The sequence below is a fragment of the Hippocampus zosterae genome, chromosome 15, assembly GCF_025434085.1.
Source record: "Hippocampus zosterae strain Florida chromosome 15, ASM2543408v3, whole genome shotgun sequence".
Classification (NCBI taxonomy): Eukaryota; Metazoa; Chordata; class Actinopteri; order Syngnathiformes; family Syngnathidae; genus Hippocampus; species Hippocampus zosterae.
The window spans coordinates 11,165,739-11,189,927 of record NC_067465.1 but is presented as its reverse complement, the minus strand read 5'-3'; the positions used below and the strand labels follow the sequence as shown (position 1 = coordinate 11,189,927).

Here is a 24,189-nt window from a genome sequence, read left to right as displayed (position 1 = left end):
AAAATCCAAATAATTTGTAAAAAGCTTATTCAAAAAAACGGTCTGAGCTTGAAATACTACTTCCTGTTTTCACTCTTTCAAATGTACTCTGTCAAACGTCAAAGTGTGCTGCTATATAGTAGTCGACGGTCAAATTACACCCAAAATAAAGAGGAGGCAGAACAAAATTGTTATGTCAACCGCAAAAGAAAAGAAATAAATTGGACTGTGAAACCGGAACCGGCAATGGAGGAGACTGTATAAAAATATAATAAGAATGATGGCCTGTTGAATTATAGAAAGAGCTTTATGGTCAGTGTGCTAGCTGTGACGAGACCGTAAAAAAAAAAAAAAAAATCAAACAGCTGCAAGGTGACACCAATATGTCTAAACCTAAACCATACTGAGAAGCATACTAGTTTAATGACCCTTCCTGGTCTTGACCTTCAGTACCTCCGGGTGATTAAGCGGCACTATTAGATACCGGCATTTTCTTTTATGGCCCCATTTGAATGCTATTTGAAAAGGCGAGCGGTCATTGAGATACACAGTGACTTAGTTGCAGGCAGGTTCTCCAGTTTCAACTCCCTGGTGTCAGACTTACCGGCGCTCACGAATGGATACTTCCTGGAACAAACACACTAAGCAGCATTCAATATATTCAGTATAACGCTTGATATCAAAGTATTTTCTCATGAAATAATGATCTACTGCACTGTAAAAAAACTGATGTGGCTATTACCAAGTCCATCCATCCATGCATGCATGCGAACCTAGGGGTCACTACATACAGTCCGAACTGATCTGTCTGGCCATGGTCGCTTTCGTACGTGGACAAATGCTATCCAATGTAGAAATTTCCCAGCCAGTGGCTGTTTATGCTTCTGCACACTAGTGTGGATTTATTGAACTCAAGGCATGTCGCTTGCTGATGGGAGATGTGACATCAAGTATGAGCGTCTCTAACTCGCCATAATAGGCCATTTCATCGACTTCACACACACACACACACGCGCACACATACACACAACAGGGTTACAGCTACACAAATCCGTCTCATCGAGGAGCAGAATGATTTACAAATTTAGACATGGGGGATGAGGAAACGGGAGCCTGCATTCCGGTTGTTGAAAAATAAGTCACTTATAATCACTGCTGCATAAGACATGTCAGCATCAAATTAGCATGAGCACAAGTTATATAAAATGCTTAGTCAGACACTGGCAAACATGCCAACTTTGTATGGCGTTTCCTTTTGTATTCAACTTGCTGTTTACAGTCAAGACTTGTTACTTTTTTTATTTGTTTCTATTGTTATTGTTAAATAATACAGTATTTCCAGTTTGTATACCATTTGTTCCACTGGCAGGCGGTGGGAAATTTTGGCTCTGGGCCTTTAGTGGGGATTTAAGTGACCTAATCTCTAAAAAACACCATGCAGCTCGCAAAATAATCTACAAAAAAAATGCAACATAACTTCGTGTGGTACCAAAGAAAAGACAGGGGCATTTCACATATTTGAAGATGAAGATACCATTTTTACGAAAGGAATGCTTTGTCTTCCATGACATCACCTCCAAATGACTCCAATTTATCTACACATAAATTTTGAATTAAATATATCGTACTCACCAGAGGTGCTGATGCATGCAGACACGTCAGACCTACTTTCTTTGGTCCTGCCTGTCTGTGATAGCTAGCTTTAGTGCTCATACATACTGCTCTGACAGTGGCCCACAAATCCATTTACGCGTGGTCAAAACAAGCCAGCCAGCAACGATATTTGGTTGAACCTGCCTTGAAATGTCATTATTCTTAAAAAGTGCACCTTAATTTTAAAAAAATTTTTAATCTCGTTCAACGTCGTCATTGCCTGTAAATCAATCTTTGTTGTACATGGGAAGTGTAACCAATCAGAGAGGTAAAGAGGCCATTTAGCTGAACCAATCAGATGCTGGAAAATTAAAGACATCACTATGAACCTTTGAGAAGGCGCAGAGTTTCTATTTAAAATAAAATAGGCTAAAAAATATATACACTGTGTATATGCGCGACACCAGCGCTCAGGATTGTGAAGGTTTTGGGCAGACTATACAGTACATTTACACGGTAACACATAGAAACTGAAATCTTATTGGACAGCAAAAAAGTCAAAAACTGTAAGCGATGCAGCCAAGACACACACTGTGAATTGTATATGAATTGCCCTTTCAAGTGTAAATGTTGGCCAGTGCTTCTAATTGTGTTCGGGCCAGGAGAGAAGGCCTTCGATTCTGTTCCTGTGCTACACTTTGTAGTGCCTGTTATACGTCTATTAGCTGTCCTCTGTGATGATGATTGACAGACAACAGGAAGTGGCTTGGCAGAACGGCGGATGTTGCTGATGCTTTCCTGTGTCTGCACAGAGGCCGACGGCCCTGCCGGCTCTGTGCCTCTTCCCAAAGTCATTTCAAAGGATATGGTGTGTCCTTCTGCGCACTGAAAAATACTCCACAATAACAATGGCAAGAATGGGCATTGGTGGTGCCCAGACAGGTTCACATGTATTGCTGATCCGACAGAGGCATCTGCACAAGTGAGATAATGAAAATCCATAAGCTGCAATTCGAAGGGACCAAGACAGACATGTAGACTTGGTGAATTGTGCTGCTATATTTTTATTCACAGTGCCGAGCCTGAAATACTCTTACGTATATTTTGACTACATTTATTCCTCTTATCTGGAGCCGGTCTCTTTTTAGCCACCCCTCAGGCTTTGTTTATTTTTCCTCTAGGTATTTTTGACAGTTGTCTTGTGACATCGCTATTTCTGTCTTTATTCTATCATTTCAAAGAAAATGTTGCCATTTTGGGAAGTATGATTGTGCTTTTTTATTTTTTTAAATGCCAGGGAGATGATCAGAGTGATATGAGTGTGATGTCAGCAGCCAGCTAAGCCTGCAGCTTAAACAGTGCCAGTCGACAACCAGAAAGCCAAAGAAGGAAATCTGCCCAAAGCTCTTTCGTTAACATATTAAGTGGATTTGGTTAAATCTAAATTCTGAGTATGAAAGTGAATACAAATGTGGCAGTTTTATATTTAAATATGACTTGGACCTTCAAGTCAGCTATGAGTTTACATTTTTACATCAGAAATGCAATTTCATATGAAGTAATCCAATTTGAGCGTAGACTGCTGTCACATCTTTGGCATCAACTTGAACTAGAATGTCCCTCAGAAAAGTGTTTTATTTTTCCCTGTTGGTTGCTTCACAATTTGTGCATGCATTTGTACATTCCAAAACGTATCTCTCTTGGCAGTTATAGCTCTGATTGTTGCACTTTAGATTCAGATGTCTTGAAAATAAAGTTGAGTTGTTATTGTCTTTGTTTTTGAATTAGAATAAGTTTAATTGTATTACTTTCGAATTTTTATTTTGTATTGATGCACAGCACTTAGTCTAAGCTGCGGTTGTTCTTAAAATTGCCTTGTGAATTAACTTGACATTTAACCTGTGACCATTTCGCAGCCTCAGCCGTGAAGATAAAGAACTCAAGCACCCTCTAGTGGCTATTTGAGAGAACAGGCGCGAAGCGTTCAAAATGTTTATTTGGGGTCGGGCTCAGTTGCTGTAGTCAACCAATTTGACCTCCAAACTACGCACACTTTCACTTAAATTTTTTTTAAAGAATTTATGTATCAAAATTATTTTATTACATAAAATACAGCTATACATCTATTTATGCAATTCATCTAATATACTGTATCAAGAGCCATCTCTCCCCCCCGACCCCTCTCTCGCTCTCTCTCACTGACTCACACCTCCCCGACTCGCCTCTCTCCACAAAATGTGGGCCCACATCAACTATTTATGCTTTGGTTTTATTGCATGTTACAATCCCGGCACACACATTCACAATCCAAAGGGCGGGTGAGATAGGTTTGCATTGACTGACAGCCGCCCACCTCGGAAATATTCCTCATGTGAATCGGTATCTATCTCATGTAGACGTGTAAGGCCCTAAGGCTTATTTATGCTCAACGAGGAAGAAAAAACAAGCAGCATTACAAGGAAAGCTAAAGTCAGTTCATCCAGCAAGACGAAACCTACAGTTTTGTGTGATGATTAAATTAATGGCCCACACAGCCAGTTGCACGCACCCCCGTGGGTTGATGTGTCTGAAGAAGGTGGCAAAATGGGCGGAATGTCCTAAACGTAAAGACAGAGGTGACGCCAGCCACCCGCACCATTAGGAACATCTCCAAAATCGGCGCGAGAGCTGTATGAGGAGGATTACATCGGAAAGCAGGATCATGTTTGCCATTGAGTGCACTGAGATAACATTGAAAGACCCAGAAAATCGATTTTGAGGAACATAACCCAAATTGAATTTTTAAAAGTACCGTCACTGAAGGGTATCGCGCCACGGAGCCCATCTATTGAGATACGTATCAAATTGACATTTAGGAGTGAGGCCCACCAGTTATAAATCGGTTTAATGTTGCTTACAATTTACCAGTGCTGTTTCTTTGAATTGAACTGACTTGAATAGTTTGTGCTTTGGATGGCTTTTGCATGACAAAAGATGCAATCCTATTACATAAAACCTTTTGGGTGAAAAATAACCCCATTGTGGTAAAAAAAAATTGTGTTTGACTCAAGAGTAAGTAAGAGTAACTCAAGTAAAAGCATGTATTGCTTTTACTCTTGATTTCAAAAAGTTGCTTACCGGTACTTTCACAACATACCATGCAAACAACATGGCTAAGAAATAATTTTTTATCATATCATCCACAGTCGTGGTTTCATGAAATGAAAAAAAAAATGCATACATATACCAATGTTGGCCAGCACATTCGTAGTAGAAGCAGGAATGACCTAAATCTGGGGTGTTAAACATACGGCCCGCAGTCCGGAACCGGTCCCCAAGGGTGTTTGATCAGGCCCGCAGGATAATTTGAAAGTGAAACAAAATGCATAAAAGACAGTGAATGAATATTTTAATAAGGCGCAATTCGTGGAGTGTCCGCTGGGGGACATACTGTTTTGATCAACAAATAAGACAACAGCAGCCTCAGTCTGTCTCCGAGGGAACCAGACACAGCAGACGCTATCAGGGACATGTGAAAACTTCATTCTTTACACATCTAACAGCACTCTCCTTAGTTTGAAAGTTGTAGGCGAGGATTACATTTAGATTTTTTATGCACATGTAAATGGTTTAAAAAATCCTTTCTTTATAAATCTTGTTTAATCTTAAAGTGCATGACTATATTTTTCAATACCAATTACTTGTTAAAGTTGTGTGCCTTTTGTACAATCAGTGGAATCAGTTGCAATAAATATATGTGAATGAGAAAAGTAAATTGCACATTTGCCTAAGGAAATCAAAGGAGCTTCATGAAATGGTTTGTAAAAAATATGTTCATTCAATGTGAACATTTTCCCAATGTTCCTGTGCTTATTTAGACCAAAACAAAGGAAATACATTATTTTGGTTATTTATACCAGAGTATATTATAATTTTTATGGTCCGGCCCACTTTACATCTACTGGGGCCCACAATGTGAAATGAGTTAAAAGAAACATTTAGATTTGAGAAGGATTAAGAGGGTTTTGTGTTATTCTGCTTTTTAAATATGATTGGAATGAATTGGCCATCGGTCGAAGAATGCAAAATGATACCGGCCATCGGTGACAAATGATCACTCTGACTGGCTGTTAGCTAACAAATGAGTATGAGGGAGAAGTAGACGATGAGATAGAAGATAGATACAAGTAATCATGTGTGCTTTGGTCAGTGCATTGAGAAGTATCTGGCTCGCATCACAATGTTGTTGGTTAGCTCAGTGCTTTAGCCACTCAAGTGTAATTTTGTGTAACGTATCGCAACATTAGAAACAGCCCAGAGGATGATGCACTAAAATTCTAGATGAACAACAAACACAACAATAGGCGTGGACATTGTCATGGCCAAGAGGCACTCAATCCCTGGCTGGCAGTAAAAATTGCGTATGGTATAAGGAAATTTTGAAATACAATATTTTGATCAAAAGCTTGAAATTCGCAAGTGTACATATTGTGGCTAGCTGATAACTAAGATGGCCTCAAGTAAAACGTCATTCTACGTTCACGAAGATGACTCATTTATAAAGGTATGTTGACTTCCAGTGACTACCAGAGCAGGAAGCGATGGGAATGAACGGGTCTACATCACCTCCAGCATTTCTGATTGTGGTCCGTCCAAGTTGGCGATACAATCGTAGAGATGGAAGAGGGCCTCTTGGGTGAAACACACTCTGTCTCTGTACCTTCTCAGGGCCTCGCACAACTGCTTCTCATTAGCCTCTCCCGTTACCTAAACACACGCACAGCACTATTGTCAATCAAAAAGAAAATGCACTGAGCATAGTCATTAAATTTGTAGAATAGAGCCCCATACCATTGAGAAGGGCACAAATCGAAATATATACAGTAAGTATGCCCACCTACTGACTTCTGTCAAGCAGAAATTCCCTCACCCGGAATAAAAACCTATGCATTAAAATTTCAACTACGACATTACATTAACAATCGATTCATAACAACGGAAGTTCCGGAACCCGGAAGCCAGACCGAAGCCTGCAGTAGCACAAACTCAAGCAAGTCCCGCTCAGTATTACGGACTAACTGTGGCCGTGCCGCTGTTTACTTTCATTGGAATCAAAACGGCGACATTTAAGTGACTCTATTCGCATGAGTTTTTCTGGAATAGTGAACCAATTTTAATCGTTCATTTACATTTACTTCCTGTAGATCGTGTCATCCAAACGAAGAGGAACGGTAATGACCGTGGAAGAGAGTCAAATGCATCAGATTAGCTGCTCCGAGTAAATTGCTTGTGGTAACTCCTGTCGCTGTACTCTGCTGTCAAACGGTCGTCTGAGAAGTCCAAATGTCTCATAGCGTGAAACTGACTGAGCACGGACAGCAAACTTGCTGCCGTCATATCCAGCTGCTGAAGGCGATGGGCAAACAAACATCTGAGCGTGATGTCTAAGGTCTCCAGCTGAGGGAGTGTGCAGACATCTTGTAAGACGACGTCAGTCAGGTCAGTGCTGACGACGTCGAGCGTCCGCAGAGCTTTCAGGGAGCTGATGCCAACGCCATCTTCTCCTAGCAAGACGCAGCCCGTTCAGGGACAACTTCTGCAGGCTGGATCTGCACTTTTCAGGTTGGACGCCAAGCTGGAAATGATTTTAGCGGCGCTGATGTTGCCAGCAGTCCATGATGCATCCAGTTCTTGAAGCCGGTGAGGGCAAATGGCCAGTCGAAATGCCTCTGCAGACACCAGACAGCGCCGCATGCACGCTTGACTCAAATGCAGCCTTTTGTGGTTCCGGAAAATCCCAATGGTTTTGTCGTTCAGTATTCCTAGATAAGCAAAAAGCGTTCGAATGTTTCCAATCTTTTTATAGCTTGGTGTCCAACTCAGGGCCTGGGGGCTAGATACAGCCCGCCAAATCGTTTGATGTGGCCGTTTCAGTATAGCAAATAAAGTAAGTCTACTTTAGATAAGGCAAGGCCCATTTAATACACAAGACAACTCAATGTGCTTCACACAAACAAAAGCACAACCCCGAAAAACATTTATAAACAGCTGAAGCTACTCAAAAGCAAAGCAAAGAGAACAAAAGTATCTTACTGGGGAATTATCAAAATAAACTACATTGAACACATTTAAATACATTTACAAACAAAAGATTGAATTGAATTTAAAAGCCAAATAAAGAGAGAAAAAGCACCTTGGCAGTTTACTCCATCTACGTGCAGCATAACATAACAAAATCCAGACAGATTTGTTCTTTTTATTTCGTCACTTAAACCAGTTTTACAAGCATTTATTTTCACCATGTCCCCTCTGCGCATAAACTGGACAGTATTTCGTGACATGTTTGCTTGCCATGATTATTCATTGGCTTCTAATATAAATTTTTTTTGGGGGGGGTGAAAAATATACATACATAAACAGTGTCTGCAATCAAATGAACAGGCAACTGTGTTTCTGCAATAATATGATGACGCGTTTAGACATTCAGTAGGTTTTGGCAGTAATAGCCTCCTGAGGGATGATGTGGTCCAAGACAAAAATGTTTCAAACCACTGATCTATTGTCAGCTAAAAGAGAATGTGGAAAAATTGTCCTCATCAAATTTGTCGTGTTGTATTGTGCAAAAGTGCAAAAGCACCATTAGTGTGTTCACCTAAGCAACGCCACAAAAAGCTTACATGATACAGATTTGGGATGACACCGGTCGGTCATTGGTTGCACTGATGGCACCCTGATGTGTCTTATGCTTTACGAATTATATTGAGTGCTGTGAAAAGGGGTCATTATAAATATGAAGCTAGTATAAATGAATGCACAACAAGTGCGGTAGTCATTCATAAACCTCTCCCGACTGACCTTTTGAGGCCATCTTGTGCAGTAGCTGGTCAGCTATCTCCTGAGGGAAGTTCGATGCCGAGGCGAGGAGCAGAGAGCCAACTGCTCGCTTGCTGCACAGCTCATCCGGGCTGCAGCACACCTGAGCAATGCACAGCTCAAACAGCATCTGGGGGACCTCCCAGTCCTAAGGCAAATCAGCAACAATCCCAAGTGTCAAACAACATGTGCACAAATGCATAGTCACGCTGGTACACCCGTAACATCTCTTGAGATGTTTAACTCATTCAGTACCAGCCAATTCTGGACCAAGTCTGAAAAGACGTTTAAAAACGTCTTTGGTAGTGAATGAGTTAATAGAAGGATAAAATTGATGCAAGAAGGCATGCTACTGTCGCACTGACTGTTTCATTTTATTGATTTATTTATACAACTTAAGTGTTTTTGTCCCATAAAAATACTCTAATCATGACTTAGTGGGGGTTTTTTTGGTCATTTTTGTATTTCGTAGTCATCAGGGAAAATGCCCCTTCAACACATAAGCATTTGTAGTTATGTTTACAAATATGAAGTTGTTGAATTTAAGGCCTGTAAAAGTGGATCATGTGGGTCAGGGGACAATGCGGGGTGCCAGGGCAACAACGGTTGAAAACCACAACCACATTAGCGTGCACCAAGAAGAGAATTAGGGCCAAAGAAGAAGAAAAAAAACAAGGTTGGCAAGATTCTGGCTTTTATCTCAGAATTCTGACTTTGTCTCAGAATTCTGACTTTATTATACAGGTGCAAAGTGAAAAGTCTGCCGAGTGTCCACCATTTCCCCAGCACTGTGACACATCATGCTCACACAGACGCTAATATTTCCTCTATGCATATGGTCAGATGTAAACATAAACACACGCAGACTTACATTTATTTGCTTTTACTTTACATCAACATGAATCCATTCAACATGTGAAGCTCATTCTCAATCACCCTTACACATAAACAAACACATCCCCTTTGTCGGTCATGCACCAGCACCCGCACTTCATGCGCTCACACACTACAAAAATAAAAACATCCTGTCACGAATATCATAAACAAAAGCTGTCCGCCCACACGATCAAGTAGGTCTCCCCGTGCAGAGCCGTCCCCATGCATCAAAGCTGGAGCCTCCTTCTCGTTTCAAAACATATAGCTCAAAGAGGGGCGTTCTTCTTGCCTCAATCCTGCCACTCATTGTCCTCACGAGCACATTAACTCAGCTGCCAATTGCATTTTGGGCCGCCACAGGATGCGCACACATGCCACTTATGGCCAAAACAAATCCAAAACAGACCCGTGATGATCATCCTCAAGATACAGGACTGTTAAAGTCCTGCATTCAATTTGGTCAGAATCATACAAAAAGGAAGGAGGAGGAACGTATGAAATATAGTGTAGTGAATATGCGGTATTGTGTAGTGGCAGAAATGTCGTCATCTCCATTGACTTTCAAGTGTGAGTTCTCACCACTCATAGTCTACATAGACAGTTGACTCTGTTCTTTCTTCACCTTTTTCTAATTGTGGGCAAACTTTTTTTTTAAAAGGAGGAGTGGCTCCTGCTCTCCAAAACTTGACATGACATCAGTGCAAGAAGGCAGGGCCAAGCCTCGTCTTTCCTGCGACTACTGAGCAAACCAAAGCATCAGCCTCCCTCTTTTTGCGCATGGACCACCCTCTAGTGTTCTCCGACCGGGCCAGGTTGACTGAGCGGCCCTTCATTGTCAATGAGAGCAAAGACTCAGGGAGCGTGAGGAGAGCATGGAGGCTATGACAACTCAACGCGGCTAAGACCCTAAACTGCATCCCCCAACGAGCATCTGCTGGTCCGCTGACAACCGGGAGAGGTAAGAGGTCATTCTTAAATGTAGTGTGAAAAGAATAAAAAGAATTCCTGTAGGCAACATCCTCAGCGGCCGCTATGAACCGAGTCATTCAAAAGTCAGACGCCTCCGTCGAAAGAACCGTCTTTTTATTTATTTTTCACATTCTTTCTGTCTGTCAGACCTCCTCATCGTGAACAGCATGCACAAAGCTTATATGTCATCTCTCAGGACCCAAATAGACTCTGATTAAACCCGTCTGTTCTAAGAGTGGCGGGGTAGGGGGGGATGCCGTGGGATAATTGGCACAGTCAATAACCTCGAGGCAGTTTGATGTAAAAAACAGGATTCTCCGGAAAGTAACATTTTGTGCCATGTTTGCTGGAACTGAACAGAGGCAATCAGCATGGGCGCTCGATGGAGTCAGCCAGCGGTCAGAAGCAACAAACCCTATAAAGTATGGCATGTTTATTTGCAATAGGTGGATTGATATCGCGCAAAAAGGTCTCGCACCGGGAAAGGAAAGCAGCTGGCTCCTCGAAAGCCTTGCAGGCGTGAATGACAGCGAGGAGGCAGCGTAGGTTAGGGTTGCTGATGAGATCCACAGGCCCGGAGTGAAGAAAACTATATAAACACCGTCGCTCCCGTCAGGCCGCAGCCTCCTTGTGAGATTCATATTCGGAGACGGGCAGACGGGGGAGCGAGTGATGATTTCAGAAAGACGGGGGGGGAAAAGTACCCTGTGGGTGAAATCAACTGACTGACAGTGCCAAGGCTTTCGGAGCCCTGACATATGGGCCGTTTTTCCATAAATTGTCTTTTCCTTACCCTCAAATGATGCCCGAGAACAAGCGGATTATTGTTTACCAGAGATGACGGCCACGGGGAGTTGTTACAAATGTATATCCGTGCGCAGACCCTTTCCCACTGTGGCTAAATTGTTGAGATTTAAACCATGCACAAACACTTGACATAAAGGAAAGCATATTTTTCCAGTGACGCTGACAAAGGAGTATTATTCTTCCTTAGGAGCAGTTTGAGCTTCCGTAATGCTTTGGGATCTCTCCCATTAACTGTGGTGCAGACTCATCATTACGTGCACGCATCAAGAGGTGACCACAGGAATGATCCAACCAAACCTTCTGTCTGCATGTCTTGAGCTCATTTATTTCTCCCTTTTTTTGGCATTTGTTGTAATTCCTTGTTGGACTAGTTCGGAGTTCAACTGAGAAGTCGGTCGTGCAGTATTGTGCATATCCCTTTGCACTCACGTGTTAAAAAGCCAGTGATGCCAGTCATACGTTACTCCGAATATGCCCATTTTTGCGTAATGACTAATTTAACGCAGTCACTTTTCCAGACAAGTATTCAGACGAGATTAACTTTTCGGATATCGGAAATAATTCGTCAGGAGAATGTATTGACGTCCACATACAGGTAACATCAGAATTTCTGAAAGTGGGAATTTTCACCCTCACATGCAAATTGCAGTTGACCACGTGCAAGATGTGGCCGTGAGAAAGAATTGACAAGAAGTAAAACCTCCTAACACGGCGGTACTCACTCGCGTCACATCACAAATAACTTTATACACACACATAAGAAAGGGAAAGTCGGATATTTACAGCTTGAACATTAGGAAATGCATTGTGGGAGTATTCAGATTTACATTCACGTCTGAGGGAGCGACATCGCCGTTTTCAGCGCAGTGTCGATTCAGGTGTCCATAAACACCAGTGGAGGAAGAAGAGGGATTTGCATTTTCAAGATGAACTATTTTGAGTTTCTTTTAAGCCCCCAAAAAAGATCATATTTAAATTTGCCGCACACTCTGTGCTGACGACAGAGTGACATGTAGCTTCAATAACGCAGAAAAACAAAACATGAATAGCTTTCATACTTAAGGAGAATGTCACAACAGTGTGAGAATGCAGCAGGTCCCTATTTGTAATCATTATATTTATAAAGAATAACTTATCACCGTTGAGTTTTGCCATTACAACATTCATAGATAAATCCGTGAAATAAAAAGGCTGTCTTTATTTTAGATTTTGTTTCTTCTTTATTCTTAAATGTCACTGTTAAAAATACACTTCCGATGAAGCGGCATAACTGGGTCTCATTTTTATGCTAAGTCGTCGGTATCAGCTCACTGTAAATTAACTTGCAGTCTGTTAGTTATTTTGAATATCAAGTCATCAATGAAGTACCTAACAAGCAAGTAATCGGTAACAGGGTTACTTTTTCAAGGTTACTGCGGTAACACCGGTTGAACGTAACCCCAAACTGGGTGAAGTAGGTAGCCCACCGCTGGGTTCAATGAGTCAATGACAGGCCAGTGCGTTGGCTCGAGGATTTGAGCTGGCCCAACGGATCAAGATTTTCATCCAACAAGCGGTAACAACTCCCCATGCTATTGCGTTGAATCAATCCCAATCCAGAAATGGGTTGCCAGGTCATTAGTTTAGCGGTGGTTAAAAATCACAATTTTACTCCCAACGTTTTCTATGAAGAAGAACCAACTTTCTCCTATCAGCAGTCGCCACAGCAAGTCACTCGCGCGGCGTATTTGGCATACAGGATGCTGTTCCCAACACAACACACCCCTTTTTATCCAGGCTGGGCTGGGAATCTAGATAACAAAATGGCGAACTGTTTCGGCTCCTCAGTCCACCCAAACCTATTAACTGGGTCCAAAAAAATGGCCCAACCATATTAAGATATAACTCAATGCTTAACATCCACAGCAATCCAGCAAGTGGGTTAGGAAAACAACCTAGCAAAAAGTTTTTCTGCGTTTGTTTTTAAATTCATATAGACAGCAGACAGCCTTCTTGGACGGAAGCGGACCGTTGGAAGGGCCAAGATCTGCTCAAAGCTGGAGGCCCATTGGCCCTACTTTCGGAGCCAAGCCTGCTTTTATTTGAAGGAGGGAAACATCTTTAACTTTCACATATTTGAACATCACGCGTTTCTTCTCCATTTGATAGCCCGTCAAAACCAATAAGAACCAAAGAACACACGCAATCCTGCCAAAAGCTGACTCAATCGCGCAGCACTCGTAAATCAGTCATTCCTCCTCCCCTTGCTGCTTCTGAAACCCATCAATTTCCTCACACAAATTCTTTTATTTATTTATTTATTTTTTATCAGCATCAGCCAAGATGGAATAACACACACTGAACAGAGTCTGAGTAGCTCAATAAATGTCTGAGACTGACTTTCATTTTCCATCAGCATGGGAAGTCTCATCACAAACCAGCGCAGGTAAGCAGAGGTTCATGGCAAATGGCCCGACGCATTAAAAACAGATCCCAGCACTTTCACATACCCGGACACCTGATACTGATGTGGCGAGGGCTGTAATTAAAGAGAACCCACAAGCGAATGCACCGAAAATATGATTCTTGACAATTTTTGGTGGGTGGGTGGCATGTCTCAAACTCAACCACAAGTGAACCAGAGGGCCTGCGTTTCCAAGATGCTTTTTAATTACACAGACCGAAGTCTCTTACCATATTGAGCTGCAGTTTGACTTTCACATAACTGCCTTTGCAATTATTTTGAGTTCATAAAACGCATTTGCATTCAAGAGCAGACATTAGCAATTAACGGGAAGATTTTTGCTCACACAAATGATTTTTTCGCCTTTCACGCTAACAGTGCGAGTGGAAACCCACCGGTCGCGTCTAGCAGAGTCAATAATGGGTGCATTGGGAAAGTGCCCGGCTGGTTTAGGAAAATATCAGGCCGTTTATGAAAAGGAATCTGCCTGAATACTTATAAGAAGGTTATAAATAGCAGCCAGGGTCCTCGGGGCTCAGTGGCACACACATATTAGAAACATGTGAGCGACAGGATGGAATTTCCCTTCAATAAGGTAATAAAACCTTGAAGCAAAATGTTCTTTACTTCTCCATGTCTTCACAGAAATCCTTGTTTATGGTGACACATCAAGAGTGAAAGAATGGGACCTGGAATGTGGAGTTGGTTGACTTTGTTTGGTCTGTTCCTCTGGAGCAACAGTGAAGCGCTCATCAAGAACCAAGTCCTCTCCCGGGCACGGAGAGCTCCGGAGGCCAATGGACAAAACAACAGGTGCTCCTACACCTTCCTGGTTCCCGAGCAGAAGATCACAGGCCCCATCTGCGCAGCCAAAGGTCCTGTCCCCGACAAGGACCGAGTGACTCGTCTTGATGTGGCCGCAGTGCGCGACCTTCTGTCAAAGCAAAGGCGGGAGATGGAGACTCTGAAGCTGGTGGTGGACGTGGACGGAAACCTGGTGAATGAGATGAAGCTGCTGAGGAAAGAAAGCAGGAATATGAATTCCAGGGTGACCCAGCTCTATATGCAGCTGCTGCACGAAATCATCAGAAAGAGGGACAACTCACTGGAGCTGGCTCAATTGGAGACACGCATCCTGAATGCCACCGCTGAGTCACTGCGGCTGTCTTCCCGTTACAAGGAACTGGAGGCCAAATACGCTGCCCTCTCGGCCATGGTGAACAACCAGTCAGTGATGATCGGAGCTCTGGAAGAAAGTTGTATGAAGATGCATGATCGCAAACAAGAGCCGCCGCCTCTTGGGCCGCCGATGGTGCATGTGGTGCCTGAGAACATCCCTGTTAATGTACCGCGTTTCACCAATGAGATCCGAGGGGATAATAGCGGAAGCTTTGCCCGCGAAAGGGGCTCTCGCTCCGGGCCTTCACCAACGGGTGAAAGCATGGAAGTCCAGAAACCTCCTCAGACAAACTTTAGTGCTGAAGGTGGGTAAAGTGTACACACAAAGAAGAATAATGATCATTACGGCGGCCGGGGTGCATCTCTCCAATTAAAGCCGATTTGTACGTGTTTGTGTGTGTGTGTGTGTGTATTTAGAAGTTTAGAAGTTTAACTGCATAGCCAGCGGTTCCAGTGGTTAGCATGTTGACCTCACAGTGCAGAGGTCGTGGGCTCGATCCCAGCTGGGGCCTTCCAGTGTGGAGTTTGCATGTTCTCCCCGGGCCTACGTGGGTTTTCTCCGGGTACTCCGGTTCCCACCCACATTCCAAAAACATGCATGGCTGAACACTCGAGTCTAAATTGTCCCTGTGAATGTGAGCATGGATGGGTGTTTGTCTATGTGCGCCCGGCGATTGGCTGCCAACCGGTTCAGGGTGTCCCCCGCCTACTGCCCGAAGACGGCTGAGATAGGCTCCAGGATGCCCTGCGACCCTTGTGAGGATAAATAAATACAAAGAGAAAGAGAGAGAGCGAGAGGAGCTCCAGGTGCAGAAATTTTTTACATGTACTTTTTGGACTTCAATCTAATTAGTCCAATCTAATTGGACTAATTTCTATGAATGTATTCATTCATTTGCAGGGCAATCACTACTTTGCAGGTCAACAATAAGAAAATTAAACACACTCCTGTTTGAGTTCAGGTGGTCCAGTGGCCTCATTTTCAAAGGTTGCAAATTCAGCTGCTGTTGGACTCCTTGCTCAACAGAACGCCTAACTACCCGTATGGAAATAGAAATGTTGTCATGTCTGAAGTGAGGCTGGGGACTTAAAGCAAAGAAAAGAAAATCTCACCAGCTCGATTTTGCTCATCAAGAGAAATTCCTTGCACATTTAGCTAACCCTCACCCAAGAATAATAAAGTGTGTAAGGTTTCTGCGCAGCTGCATATGGAAAGGGTCCCATTCGAGACTGTTCCATTGCATCGCAGACATGGACCAAACCCAGACTGCCATGATAGGCTCAAACCACTAAATGCTTCTGGGATACAGAATCGGGTGCTTAATATTTCATAAACTACACCATGAAGAGAAATGAAAAGGTTCTATGTTGCTATTATATCATTCGTTGCATAGGGTTTACTTTCCTGTTGACCGTAACACACGTGACTGTAATTAAAAATCCAAATACCTTGATGAAAAGCAGACACAATGTATCCAGTAGTTAAGGAAGGAACGAGGGTAAATAATGAACAAAATAACCTCTCTTTCCTCTGCTCCTCTCCCACTATTACTCGGTCAGGCTCTGAGAGTTAGTTTGCTCGACCAGATGTCAACAAATTGGCAAGTTTTTTTCATTTGAAACGCACACCCCATCCAGTGTTGCAGCAAAGGATTTGGAATTAGAATTGAAGGGTCTTCTGAATGATCCGATGTAATCTCCAAATGAGATATATAATTCAAAGAAAATCCAAAACGTAAACTTTGACAGTTTACCGCTGTCATCGCTGCAGGAACTAAATGGATGAACAAATTACACTGCGCCTAATTCACAGAAGCCTCAACTCACAGTGAGTGTACACTACAGATTACTATAGATTAGTGTAGTGTTTCAGTTTGTAGTATTTCAGTTTGTTTTACTTCCAGTGAGGGAGAACTGTTATAACTGTTAGAAAAATTACGAATGTTTCTTCTGGAAGCCAACGTTCTGTAATGCCCTCAGGATGGCTCGTTGTAGAGGCCCCCCCAATTCAATTTCTCTCCCTACGAGAATTGATTTCAATCCTTTTGTGACCCAGTTAACGCGTTCATGGTCACAAATGCTGATTTAAGATTGATTACACACAAGACGTGAGACTGGACTGATATGATCAATTGCTGATGTCATGTGTCCGTGTCAAAGTGTCTCTGATGAATTGTCTCACGCACCGCAACGTTTTTGCCATTAGTTCATCATTTAAGTCTTTACGTGCAAACTGGATGAACAAGTTGTCATAATACGACTCGTTCTTGCCCGAAAGGTCCATTCAGAGACTGTCTGGAGGCTCAAGAGGCGGGCCACGTTATCAGCGGCATGTACCTGATCAAACCTGACGAGGCCGAGAAGTCCCTGCAAGTCTGGTGTGAGCAGGATATGGACAACGGCGGCTGGACTGTGATTCAGAGTCGAAAGGACGGCTCTGTTAACTTCTTCAGAAACTGGGAAAACTACAAGGTGATTACACTGCCGCTGTTTGGTGTTTCCTCAACCTCAGACTGCTTCAGCCAGAGATACCGGTGTTGCTTTTATGGGACCTGCAGGAACCTTGTGGGCAGGCGTGGTGGTGGACTCTTTCCTTTCGGTCAGAATCCTTTTGTTTTCAATGTGAAAATATAATACCGCATCAGCAGTTTTATTCATCCCAGACTTTTTAAGTTGGAGATTTCCATGATGAAACATTAGCTGGCTCGCTGGAAAAGTATGTTCCGCAGCTCAATCTGTAGGGGCTTCTTTCCCAAACCGCTACTACTTTAGTGCCTTCCTGGACGCATGGCTGGTTGGTTAAGTGCATACCACGACATACGGGCCCTCTCGTCAAAGTTCCGTGAAGAATAGGTGGAGTGGAGTATATCACCGCTGCAAGCCTGGGTTGACCATTCAAGGATCCATTCGACATGAGAATGTTTAAGTGGGAGTTAAATTGCCCTCTCTTTGCCATTGATTTCCCTCTGTGCTCTCCCACAAAGCCACAACAAGCCTGCACGCATTCACTCGCACACACACACACACAGCTCAAGAGGGGACGAGTCGCACTGAAACTCCTCCTCATTCATTAAAATGCACTCATCCACAGTCACAAACCTCAACCATTATTTACTGAGTGAAGTGTTATGGAGGCAAATGGCCAGACTTCAAGATTATTCAAGCCAGTTAGTGATTGTGATTGGCAAGGTCCATCGTGGTTGACTGGACCAGCATTCAAAGGACTGGTGGTTAGTTTCCAAAACAAATACTTCACATCTTCTGCACGCAAAAAAAAACTAAACGATTGGAGCCTGCGCTCCAATGTCATAGCCAGAAAACTGTTGCCCACATTGTCCCCATACAGTAATTGACGAGCCTGAGGATATTCTGTGAAGAATAAAATTGAAATTTGAACAGATGACCCTATGAGAACAATAGTCTCAAAAAGTTCACAATGGAAAAATATGCATAGGGCAGATAAGGTATCAAATCAACAAGCATAATATTGTTATATTTGTTCCTTATTATCCAAAACAAGTGATTGTGTCTTGGAACAAAAAAATCTGGTTATTTGACTAACCTACTCAATGGCTAGCCTTGGATTTTAAGCAGATTGGGTTACTTTTACCCGAGGTGACCCTTTGTTGCAGGGGTGTCAAACTCATTTTGTCGCGGGCCACATCACAGTTACGGTTTGACGTGGAGGGCCGTCATGAATTTTGGGAAACCATCTAAACGTTTAATCACCTCCACGTATTACATACACAGCGCACAACAAATTGATGAAAAACTAGTTTCTAAAATCAGAAGTCAAGAATAATGACTGTTGTTGTGGATTACATATGACAATTTGAAATTTTGGTTCAGACTTTATCAAGCATCATGGAACTTCACATGCTTGATTTGCTTTCGCGGGCCACATAAAATGATGTGGCGGGCCAGATCTGGCCCCCGGGCCTTGACTTTGACACGTGTGCTTTGTTGGATCAAAATCTTGACCCAATGTGCTGGGTCAAATCCTCAACCCAGTGCACTAGGTCAATAAAAACAAGCATCGGCCTGGACCCAGCGCTGGGTTCGCTGTTTCACCCACTTTGGGTTGCTTTTAAACCAGCCTTTTTAAGAGTGCAAGAATAATTTTCTCTAATCTTTCTTAAACCTTGATTTTAATCTTGCTGTCACTCAGAGCGGGTTTGGCAACACAGATGGGGAGTATTGGCTTGGGCTAGATGGCATTTACAAGCTGGGACGTCAGGCCGACTACAAGCTCCAGGTGGAGCTGGAAGACTGGATGGACAAGAAAGTGTACGCTCAGTACAGCAGCTTCCACCTCGAGCCTGAGAGCGAGGGCTACCGTCTGCGGTTGGGCACCTATCGAGGCAATGCTGGCGATTCCCTCAGCAGCCACAACGGCAAACAGTTCACGACTTTGGATCGAGACAAGGATGCCTTCTCAGGTACCTCTCCGAGCCTCGCTGACATCGCAGTCACACATTCCACAATGCACTACACTGAATGTCCAGAAAGCCATGTCGACAGGACAGAAAACGTCGCAAGTCTGACATCTGATTATTATGACTCATTGAGGCGGCGATGCATCTTACGATAGTTGACTTCCTCCACTGGTGTTTATGGATACCTGACAACTATTTTCCTACAGAAGCTGGTTATAAAGTCGCGTTTGTGTATTTTATCTGCTATTTTGGTAATCAAACTTTCACCCCAACTTCCCCGTCGCAGGTAACTGTGCCCATTTCCACAAAGGAGGCTGGTGGTACAACGCTTGCGGCCAAGCCAATCTGAACGGCGTGTGGTACAGCGGAGGCGTCTACAGAAGCAAATTCCAAGACGGAATCTTCTGGGCTGACTACGGCGGCGGCTTCTACTCCATGAAGTCCGTCCGCCTGATGATTCGGCCCATAGATGGATGAAGCGACACTGGACTGTGTTGGTCCACTCACAAAACTTGAAGCTCCTTTTTAAAATGCGATGTCAAAGGTCATCGTTGACAGGAGGGTTCCACCAGATCAACATCAGTAGTGTATAGCGCTCCCTCCTTTATCAGGTTGGACTGCTCTGTTTATATGTACATGCATATCGCTAAAGAAACATAAATAGGGACGTTGGGGGAGGGGCGTATTTATAAGATGTATCGTGACCCTAACCAATCATTTTCTCTAGATATGAAAGAAAATGAACGACTGCAGGTGCAGTTTAATCAATGTTATGCAACTCGATATTGCAACATATCTAATTTGACCGCCTTTGTTTCCCTGATCCCCTGCTCCATCCAAAACAGCAGCTGTAAGGATTAAAACGGTAATGCTGCTCTTCCTACCTCACCGCCAATATAAACATTTGTAGGAAACACACATTTTTGAGATTTAACTTTTGCCATAGTTCCTAGAAACTGGAAATGATCGCTTTATTTTGACTCACCCCTCCTTGGAACAAGGCTTTTCATTTTCTCTTCACACTTGGTATGACCTTTGTGAGATATGTTTGAGCAGAAACTCTTAATTTATATGTACAATTAACTTAACATAACAATGAAAAGGGCCCGGTGTCCTGAGAGAAAGGATGTGTAACAGTCATGTAGTGCGCGTTCTCACAGTATGGACATGTGTTGCTTGTTTTACTCCATTTGGTTTTGGTGAGTCTGCCGGAGTAGCAGTTGTGAAATGGTGTGTTGTTCTGCAGAGTTTTAAGAGTTATAGGCCCTTAGACAAACGATGAGAAACACATTTCACGAGGCCAGACATGGTGGAGTGAGAAAAAAAAGCAGATTTCCAAGTTGGTCCCACGTGCCCCCTTTTAAATACAGACATTTACATTCTTTCCACATACACACACAAAAATCGGCTTGAACTGTTTGTTTTTGTCACGGGTCGGCGCGTAACGCAAGTTTGCCTCCTTCTAGAGGAGAGGAGTGGACATACAACACTTGAAACACAACAAGCCTTTGGTCCCTGAAACTGAAAATCGTCTGCCTTACTGCTCCATGTGGCTGTTTGACCGGATCGGCCTTCCCACTCATCACTTTACAAGGTTACGGGAAATGAAAAGTTCCTTGCTTGTGATTGTTCACAAATTAGCGGCCCCCTCCCGTTTACTGCGGATCAAACGACCTCACTTTTGAGATTCGGCGCATTTACTAAGACCCGGATGCGCCTCATGTGTTTTATTCTTTGTTGAGATGACAACGCACATTCCGAGTTTATTTTATGGATGTGAATCGTGCAGATAAATGATGGCATTAAATCGAGTGGAAGAAACAGATTTTCTCTCTGGAAAAAAAAAAGTTGTCCGAGTGATGTACGGGAACATTCTGTACTTGACTTCATCGAAATGAGGGATTCTGTTCAACACTGATGCTTGTGTGATCCTTGTTGTTGCAGCAACAAGTTGACAGAGGGAAGATATATTTCAGGATGACATTTCATCCAGACACACATTTTTGTGGATGAGTGGAAAAGAGCAATTCATCAGTTCATGTGTGACTCAGAACCACAATTATTTATGACGTTTTCTTAGAGTATTCGTCAAACCATTGTTTGTTTGTTTTTTCCAAACATTGAGACGTTTTATTCATTTTGTGCATTCTAGTGCAAAATCATACATAGCCTGTTAGGTTGTTTTTTTTTTTCATTTGAAAGGGTATCATCTGGCTGGAAATGATACATAAAAAGGCCAAAAAGTTATTTTCACTAGATTCCATTCAAATTCACTTTAATCCATTCGAGGACAGCGGTTACTACAGCCGACACCATATCATGATGTCGGGTTACGAGGTGCATGAAAGGGTTAGTTCAACATTTGGCATGAATAATTTGATTGGAGATTATAAAGTACATTTTGTCATTTTTTGGAATCGACGTTTATTCAACCAATTTGACCATTTTAACACGTTTCATGAAACGAAATGTCTTTTTTGTTTTAAGTAAAATGGCTGCATTTAAAAACATGTGCAATCCTCGGGGCGACGGGAGTGCGGTCGGCTCTCCGAAAATCGTTTCACAGCATGATGTCATCGCAAGAGCTGTAGGAAGAGGTCCTCCATAAACTCCCTTGTGGCTGTATGGGTATTCGAGGACTTTCCAAGAGCAATTAGAAAAAGTGACACTCCTCAGTCGTCACTTGTGAGCAGTGCTCACTTTGTGAGACTTTATTGTTTATTGTATTTTAATATTCTACCAACGAGATGGCATCGCCAAAGGAAGACTTCTTACGGAGGATCTTTTGAGCTCCGTTCTGCATTGCGAAATTACATCTGTCGGTGACTCATTGGCCCACAAATGCTCAGTTTGTGTCATCAGCAGACAGGATGTGAAGCTGTTTTCACTGAAAATACGGCACCGCGACGAATTTATTTCCCGTAGTCAAGCCGTTGTACCACCTAAGAATGTTCCTTCCCGTGTGCCCTTTTGATTCAAAGCTGAACGGACACTTGTTTAAAATGGATAATCATTCGAAAGGATCTGGGAAGGCTCAGTCTGCCACAGACCGATGCAGTTTCCACTCTGAGTTTGTTCAAGTGATTTTCCGTGTTGCCGTGCTGAGATTGTGCAAAGGAGACTGATTTAACACGGGTTTGTTTAATTGTGGGGATACATTAACCAAGCAACCAATACAAACCAGATAAAACAAACAATGGAACACTGGAGACAGAGCGCGGCGTGCTGCTTGAGTTTCAGCAGCCTTTTAGGAGAACATGCCTGTTAGTGAGAAGTTGTCGCATAGTTTCCGTTGTTACACGACAGGACATGCTGGTTTATTGAATTTCCTGATATGATCAGATAGTAAACACTCGGAGCACTATAAAGTCACCATTAGTCACTCAACCGAAGGACCCAGTAGTGCACAACAGAAAATAACTTTATGGGGGGCTAGAAATTCCATTCCGCAGTTTGAGTAAGAGCTTATCGAAGGCTTCACGAGCACCAAAGGGCACATCAGGCTGACTAGTCAACTGTTGATTCAATATAAAACGCAAACCACTTGGGAGGGAAACGAAAATACCTAAACACTTTTGTTAATTTGGATTCTGAATGCCTTTGTTGGACATTTGTGTTTGGTAGATTATTTTTCTACTGTCAAAATGCTTCATTCAAATACATTTTGCCTTTGGAAAGCCAGTCAAGTTTTTTTGTTTTTTGTACAAGTGAGTATGTGCGCTGCGGCCACGCAAAATTAGCCAAATATTCATTACAAATGCCAAAAATGTAGTCAGTCTCCTTTGAAAAAGAAAATGGATTGACAAATGGTCAGGAGCCTCCGGAGTATATGCAAGCACACATCCCTCGTTGTGCTGATCACACTGCCGTGGGATATCAGTCGATCACCTTAACTATAAGCCTTTTCACAACAGCCAATGTGGTCGTATTTAGCACACCAAACCTGATCCAGGTCACTTGAGTCAATATGGGAATAAACCAGTATCACTTTGCAGCTACAGAAACCGTCAGTACCATAAAGCACAACATAACCTAATAGCATACAGCTGTGACGCATACATCGGGAGCAGTTCAGAGTCAACATTTATCCAATGCCATGATAAAAATAAATAAAATACATGTAAATATTATACATTGTACTCACCAAGCATACTGACTATTAAATGTATTTAGATATTCAAATAACTACGAAACAGATGAAAATTTTTGACTTTACTACACCCCCTTTGCTAATATATATTTTCAGTTGCGCAAGTCAGGAAGCTCTGGACATGTTAGATTGACATCGCAGTCCATAGAGGCCAAAATCTGATTGGACAAATAAATAAATCAAACATCCTCATACAGAAGAGTCTGTCTCACGTAACAAACATAAGACTTGGTCGGGTTGTAAAAGATGATGAACAGAGCACTCTGGGTGCCAGCGTTGTCATCTTGGCGAGTGGAATTCCATCCCAGACTGCAGCATTGCTACAAGTTTGGAAAAGCCATCTTATCACTTTATATTGATTGCCCTCATTAATGACAAGACTATTTTTGTTCAAGCGATGAATCTTAAAAAATAGCAACTGGAGAAAAATATGTGTTTGCATTGGCAGTGAAGAGCTGAAATCCCGGCGCAATGGACAAACCCAGTTGTCTGCACGCCCCACAAATATGTGTTCTCTGTTAAAAAGAAAACAAACAGGCTTTATAGTGGGATAAAATGTACTGACAAGATGTAAGACAGACATAATCTACATGTATATTATGCTTACACATCTGCAACTATGTTGTACACTTCTGTTCTGTAGACAGGATTACATATGTGACAAATGACATTTTCCACACTGTTTTTAAAAAACTCTTTCCACTGGAACAATTAAGATGAGGTCTCTGACGTGATATTCCAGGGGAACAGCGAAGAATTATAAATCCTGTTTTGTTTATCTCTTTCAGACGTAAAGCCCCAAAACTATTTAAATGACTACATAAATAATAAATTCGAACAGCTGGGCAGAATGGCAGCCATAAAACATTGAGTATTAGAGAGGATTTAAATTTTCCGTTATATTG

At 42.6% G+C, this 24,189-nt stretch overlaps 2 protein-coding genes across 3 annotated transcripts in view; one reads left to right on the top strand and one right to left on the bottom strand.

Annotated features, from left to right (window-relative positions):
- The window catches only part of LOC127616210 (KN motif and ankyrin repeat domain-containing protein 4-like), a 198,426-nt gene that overhangs the window by 112,805 nt on the left and 61,432 nt on the right, over positions 1-24,189 (bottom strand). The window lies entirely within an intron of this gene.
- Positions 10,009-21,545, top strand: LOC127616218 (angiopoietin-related protein 1-like). Of its 2 annotated transcripts, XM_052087686.1 has the most exons (6): positions 10,009-10,258; positions 13,388-13,501; positions 14,165-15,003; positions 16,977-17,170; positions 18,867-19,137; positions 19,421-21,545. In XM_052087686.1, the coding sequence occupies exons 3-6, from the start codon at positions 14,202-14,204 to the stop codon at positions 19,609-19,611; spliced, it is 1,458 nt and encodes a 485-aa protein (XP_051943646.1). In that variant the 5' UTR covers positions 10,009-10,258; positions 13,388-13,501; positions 14,165-14,201; the 3' UTR covers positions 19,612-21,545. The 2 variants fall into 2 exon arrangements, with proteins under 2 accessions (XP_051943646.1, XP_051943645.1); XM_052087685.1 differs by lacking the exon at positions 13,388-13,501 and having other exon boundaries at positions 10,011-10,258.